This window comes from Cajanus cajan, chromosome 5 (genome assembly GCF_000230855.2).
Source record: "Cajanus cajan strain Asha chromosome 5, NIPB_CcT2T_4, whole genome shotgun sequence".
NCBI classification, from domain to species: domain Eukaryota; kingdom Viridiplantae; phylum Streptophyta; class Magnoliopsida; order Fabales; family Fabaceae; genus Cajanus; species Cajanus cajan.
The window spans coordinates 62,180,454-62,187,376 of NC_138521.1; the positions used below are offsets into that span (position 1 = coordinate 62,180,454).

Below are 6,923 nucleotides of genomic sequence, written 5' to 3' on the forward strand. Positions count from 1 at the left end.
TATGTAATTCTGTAACCACGCGTTGTCACAACATTGAAAGTAATACAACTCTTACAAGTTTGTGTATTCTCAGCCCAGACCATATGGAAGACTATGATAGCAAAATAAATCAGTGTCTACGTGATCAATACAACCCTGGTTGAGATGCTCAAATATGCAAGGAAAAGCAAAATCTGCATAACCAAAAATTAGCTCAACAAATTATTTCCCTCTTCCTAAACAAAATCAATACCAACAAATCCCGTAGAAAGAATCTGCAGTGATCCACTTGTTACTAATCTTGTTCATGTTCAACAAGTATCCTCTTGCAAGCTTCGTAGCACATGAAAGAAATACCAGCAGCAGGAACTAATTTTAAACAACTTGGTCCTAAACCTCTATATAGACCAGCCACCCCTTCCTTTTCAAGTATACTGATGAGGGCATGAAGCATGTTACTATATTGTCTTCCATTTAGAGCCCCAGCTTGCATATGCTTGCGTGCCACCTCAAGTGGAAACGTTGCACTGCTTGAAAAAGCACCAGCAGCTGATCCAATTAGAAGAGTCATGACATTCCCTATGTCCTCCTTGTTGAAAGCTTTCTTGTAAGCTTTTCTTAGTGTGTCATAAGCAAGATAGTTTGTAGCAGCATAAGGGATTACACCAATCAGACTAGGGGTCAGGCCTCTGTACAGTTCTGCCGGACCTTCCTCTTTGATAATTCTCACAAATGCATCTAGTAAGTTCTTGTACACCCCTCTCTGCAATTTGAGTAGTGACATAAATTTACATCACTTGGGGCAGAAATGAGAGAAAGGTTAGCAGAGATGTATGAGTGCATACCTGGACGGTGAGACGAGTTTTGAGTAGTTCAAGAGGGTATGTACATAGGGTAGAGCTAAAACCAGCAACAGCACCTGCAATTGATGAGGCAGGAATTGGGAGTTTTGGCTGTTCTCCATGTTTAGGAGATATTTGCTTCTTGACTGTGTCATACGCGAATAACTGCATGTTCCACCAGATGTCATTAACGCATAAAATGAAATTTTAGGCTTCAAAATGAAATGATGGACTCCTAGTTGAGCAAAGTAGAATAAACAGTGGTATTGATGGAATTTTTCTGTCTGTCAGACAGCATTGAAAAACAAAAGTGATGAATAATATATAATAAAGTAATAATACACAACAATTTGTACAACATCACATTTTTTGTAATGGAGAGAGATAGAAGCAAAATAATATTATACAAATTGTTATATGAATTTATTGTACAAATATCATTTCCCTTTCAAAAATAAAAGTGATGTCACTGTGTGTGTTAAACTATAGATTCATAAGACAACAGTTCATGTCCATTCCTTAGTCACCTTCCAGCTAACTAGGCCATAATTTTATTTTTTGAGGATAAGAAACCAATGAATCAAGTCAAACCAAATAATGGAAACATGAGATAAAATTTTTAGTAACATCAGATATCAAAAAAAAAACTCTCATCTATGATGATATCTACTAATCAAAAACATCTGGTTTACTTACCTCAATGGCCTTGCTTGGTGCAACTCGGATGATGTTCACAAAATTGCCTCTGAACAAGCCCTTCCATCCATCAGTCTCCATAATAGATTGAAAAACTTGAAGTGAACTATGTCCACAGCTCCCCACCATCAAATGGGTCCTTATGGTCTCCAAGGGTGCCACTGCAGTCCTTGACACTGCACCAGCAATTGCCCCACTCATCAACCTTCTCAATGATGGATTCCCAATCTTAAACTTCAATTTAAACCCTCTCAACTTTTTTTCCCTCTTCATGTCATGGCCTTCCTCATCAACTTTGAAAGCCTCACCACTCAACAACCCTTGAAACCCCGTGGGTTTAAAACCAGCTTCAGGCATTAAAACATACTTCATGGAAGAATTTGCCAACGGAGGTTTGGTGCTGTTGTCTCTAGTACTTGCTGTTGGAGGATTTGGTGAAATCCCGAAGCCAAATCCTGCTTGTCCAACGCTTGCAAATAAGCCACTTGGATGAACTTTACCCTCAAGTGAATCCCATTCAAACTTGATTCCAGAACTACATATTGATACATCTTTGTAACCAGATTCAACCCTTTGCATTTGCAACCTACCTCTACCCATGAATCTTAAAACTAATGTTAGGAACTGCTTCTCTGCTTAGAATTGAAGCTTTGGAAGCTTTATAAGAATAGAGATGATTAGTAACAAATGGGCGTGCAAGAATATACGAATTTATGAGATGACATAAACCAAGTTAGATGAAAATGAATATTTCAACGGGAACAACGAAGACCAAGCCAAACAAGATATCGAATTGAGGAATAAAGATAAAGTATAGAATTTTTGTTGGGCGGAGAATTTTGACGAAGAACACAAGCCAGAAACTCCGTCTCTATCTCTTTCTCTGCCTCGGCAACGAAGACTAAGAAGAGAAGAAAAGAGATGGTGTAATTTGCAATGCTATGCAAGCAAATTCAGATTTGTTATTAACGTACAAAATTCAGAATTATCCAGTTTCTTTTTGTTGAAATAAGGTGATCGTTGTCCACAAAAGTTGGATAAAACTGATGTAACTCAATGACTAAAAAACAGACACTCACGAGTCACGATTTATGTTTGTTTTGTTCACAAGGAATCTGCAAAAATAATTTGTCATGTGAACACGTAATAGTTAATTACGGAGGGACTCTTTTTGTCTTAATAAAACTATAAATGCAAACGTATGTGATTCATACATAAGAAGTCGGTTGTTTTGATGGAAGCCTAACAACGACATGCTAAATAAAGAGCATGGATTAAATGTTTCTGGCTTACATTTTAATAGTCCGTACAATTTTTTTACACTACTATACAATCAAGTTCATTCTTATTATAAATTTTAGGATGATTATTGTAAAGAAAGAAAAAAAATACTTATCTCTCATTGTAGTGATTTTTGTGATCCGGTTTTTTTATCCGGATACTTTTATGTGATTGAAACACGGTTAAAAAACTTTACTTAATCATCAATATTATTTATTCAATTACTCCATATTTAAGCATGATAGGAAATTAAGCGTTCTTCTTGTCTATTAAAATTTAAAAGAGCTAATTTAATTATATATGGTAAACAAAAAGGATGGCAAATGATAGATGAAATAATCGTCTACAAAACTTGAAACCAGTAAACAGAGTTTCCGAGAACTCTACAACCTTCTATAAAATCTAAACTATTTTCCTTTCGCCTTGCTTTTCTTTAAATTTCCCTTTTTAAAAGACTTCTTCTGAGTTTTCAAATTCTTGTCAAATTTCTTGTCAGTAGCTGAAGCCTTCCCTTTCTCACTCCTTCGTTTCTTCTCTTTCTTCACAGTGTGCACTGTGACAGCCTAGAATACACGATACAATGTTAACAAAAAAAACAGTTAACAAAACTTGGTAAATTTGTAATTTAAGTCACTGGATGACTCTAATGTACCTTTTGAACGTTGAGTATGTCATGAGAATTCTTGGACATAATCTTGTTCAATATTTTTTCAGTTTGCTCCCTCTCCAATGATCCTATTCCGGTTCCTTCCACCACTGGCAGGAACTAGATGAAAACAGACCACAGTAAGTTAATTAGCCAATTTAGTTATAGATGGGTGCTTCTTCATATAACAATCTACATGGACAAGAGAAAGAGATATCTGTGAGAGCACAGTGCACAACCTTCCGATATTTTCCTTTATGTTGCGCAGGCTTTTCACCTGCCAATTTCTTATCAAATTTCCCGCCGCTGGCTGTTGCAGTTGCTGCGAGTCCTGCTACATTACCTAGTTCATCCTTTGTAACTTTCTTGGGTGCTGCCTGAGTTCCTGTTATAGGCAAAGCTGTAGCAGCCAACTGAATATGGCTGCATAATAATTTGTTCAGATGTCATTGCAAGAAAGAACATAACATGAATATTTGCAACAAGAAATATAATAAACATACATATTAAAGAAAACAAAAAGCACTAGGCCAAAACCCTTCAACAAACTCGTCAAAAGTTGACATAATTTATTGAGAGGCAGATGCCAGTAGAGATTATTCAGTTCTCCCAGAGTTGGGGATGTTACCACATGTGAGCAAACACATAAAAAATCAAATCTACAATTAAGTTAAGATGCCACCAATAACAAGGATAAGATTTCCCATTGAGATTTGAGAATCCGTATACCAGCAAGCAAAAGTATTCAGGGCTTTGGAGTATCTAACAAATAAAAAATAGTATCACTGTTGACCAAGACAATAGCATAAAAAGAAAGTGTATATCTCAACAAAAGAAAGTAGGCTATGGCTCAACTGGCCAGGGTGAGATATATGAATCCAATGGACAAATAAAAGGCTAAGGTCAGACCCCGTCTCAGTCTTCATTTCAGGAATGAATTCAATATTCCACAAAATAAACTATTCACACAACTATATAAGCTAATGATGTATACTGTGATGATCAGTAGCAAGAAATCCCAAGCCACAAAATCTTCAAGGTTGAATGGACTATGGAGAAAGCTATATTACAAACCTGGGTAAAGCACCAAATTTTGCAGCTTCTTTCAAGTTCTGTAATCGATTTTTCTCCTGTTTTTCAACTCTTTGCTTCTTATTTTCTTTTCTTTTGGCAAAAGGATCCTCTGCTGGATCTGCAAAATGTCATAATATCAATTACTCATATGCCATACTTATAGCTCTGATTAGTGTCCAAAATATACCCCAAGAAAAATGTGAATTACAAGTATACACTCATCAAACTAATATCTAACTTGTTCTAGATTATCACATGCAAGAATCTTTATATCCAAAAATATCAATGACCCCAAAAGTAGTAGGAAAATAAATCTACAAATTATGAAATTTTAATCGATGGGTATTCCATTAAAACATGTCTGGTGTAATGCTCCTAGAAACCCACAAGGTCAACTGTATGTTATGATTAAGCATTGACCAGCCTTGATATATCTAAATGTTTGTATCTCAAGGGTCAATGGTATTCTAAATCAGATTTCTTATAAATTTGTACCACTTGAGTACACGAGCCTTGTACAGGCCTACCAAGAATTGTCTTATGCTAAAATTTTAATCTATTCCTAACATTTGTACATGTTAAAATCGTCCTAGGGTTCAAAAGGGAAAACTCAGAGAAGAGCATCTACACATTATACATGACCATTAACAGAAACATAGTAGCAAGACAGGAGGAAAGGCAAGTTCATTTATTTACCATCAGTTGCTTTTGCCTCAATGATAGGCACAGCATCTTCATCATTTGCACGATCATACCCATATCTGCGTTTCCACGTCCCAGTTTGTTCGTCATACACAATCTTATCTTTCTTCCGATTCTGTATGCCTGCAAAAAAACACAGGATAAAGATTCAGGGGTTCAACAAGTAAAAAAATCATAAAAACAACACTAAGCACAACACAGACTACATAAACAGCATCGAGGTTACATGCATTAAATCACTTGAGAGTTAAATGTACAGCATGAGCAAACTAACCTTTCTTTTTGGCAAAAACTTCCCATTTAGTAGGGGGCTTTGGTTTTGGCAGCTGAAAGCATTACAAAAATTGATTAGTTTGACTGATTAGACACAAAAAATACCAGAAGCACAGACGACAGAACCAAGTATAGAATCAAAACAAGTGTAAAGCTAATAGCAATGCATACTTAACCCTTAGAAAGTTGCAACACAATGGGAAAAATAATTAGGATTATGAACAAGTAATAATTAACAGATTACATAATTTACGAATTTAAAAGAGGAATAAGACATTGGAGTGCATGATTACATGTTTTTCTCTTGGTAATTTAGTTAATGGCTGAGGCAAGTTAACAAGGGGTCCATCTACATCTTCGGTTGATGGTAAGGTAAAGAGGGCATCTGCGATAGCTTGAACCAAGTGTGTGCCTTTGAGTAAACTCTGCTTGACGAGTTCCTCCCTAAGTTCAATAAAGCAGTGTCAGAAAACGAAAAACAACACGAAGGAGAAGGAGAAGGCGAAGAAAAAGATAGCGTACCTAGAAAGAGGTGGTTGAGAAGGGAAGGTGTGAGTGGAGTCGAAAGCCATGAGGTTGCCGAGGTCCACATCGAAGTTGTGTTGCTTCTCGACCTCCATTTGCGTCACCTTCAACTTCAACTTCAACTTCAACGAATCAAACCAATAATTAACCTAAACGGTGTCTACGCACCACAGCCGCGTTGGGTGTGAGGGTTTATTCAGATTTTTGGTGTTGTACAAGAATGAAGACACACCTTTGGGTTGGGCTGCGTCTTCTTTAAATATGTGGCTCAAACTGGCCCATCCCTCTTGATCAACCCAACAATAGAACCCAGGCCCAAATTGACTGTACTCATCGGCTGAGTACTTTACAAACTATTTCGGAGCTTAATTAAATTTATTTGATTCATTGAAAAACTTCAAATTTTTCTGAAGACAAATTTAACATTAAACTTGTTTTTATAAAATGCGTAAATCCAAATTATATTAGATGGGCATTAAGTTGTCATGCTCATTGTTATAGAGTGTATGTAGGAACAAGATTGATTAAAATCAAATATTAAATTTTTGTAAAATGAGATTTCACTTATTATGGAAGTGTTTGAATTAATTAACCTTAATTTTGATAAAATTAAGCACGTAAAATAAAGACCAAATCAAACACTTCAATAAATAAAAATTAAAAACAACACACAAGGGAGGATGGAGAGAAAAGACAATGTATACTTTAATTACGAGTGAGGTTTTTCTTGAATCTATACACCATTGCCACAAAAATTTTGAGAATTTATTTACATAAAACAAAAATTTAAAATTATTTCCACTCAATAAAAAATATAAAAAGTGTTCTAAAAAAATTATATACACAATGTTATTCAACAAAAAAATAATAATAATCATGTGTTGGAATGATAAAATAAAAATAAA

General features: G+C 35.5%; 2 protein-coding genes across 2 annotated transcripts; both read right to left on the bottom strand.

The window, feature by feature from the left end:
* On the bottom strand, positions 1-2,578 carry LOC109812104 (adenine nucleotide transporter BT1, chloroplastic/mitochondrial). The gene is made up of 3 exons (XM_020375980.3): positions 1,518-2,578; positions 825-986; positions 1-742 (listed from the first exon to the last, which is right to left on the bottom strand). The coding sequence occupies exons 1-3, from the start codon at positions 2,115-2,117 to the stop codon at positions 275-277; spliced, it is 1,230 nt and encodes a 409-aa protein (XP_020231569.1). The 5' UTR covers positions 2,118-2,578; the 3' UTR covers positions 1-274.
* A 524-nt stretch (positions 2,579-3,102) lies between these two features.
* On the bottom strand, positions 3,103-6,246 carry LOC109812105 (ribosome biogenesis regulatory protein (RRS1) family protein). The gene is made up of 8 exons (XM_020375981.3): positions 6,016-6,246; positions 5,787-5,937; positions 5,495-5,546; positions 5,215-5,343; positions 4,519-4,636; positions 3,684-3,867; positions 3,451-3,564; positions 3,103-3,361 (listed from the first exon to the last, which is right to left on the bottom strand). The coding sequence occupies exons 1-8, from the start codon at positions 6,111-6,113 to the stop codon at positions 3,206-3,208; spliced, it is 1,002 nt and encodes a 333-aa protein (XP_020231570.2). The 5' UTR covers positions 6,114-6,246; the 3' UTR covers positions 3,103-3,205.
* Positions 6,247-6,923: the final 677 nt, after the last annotated feature.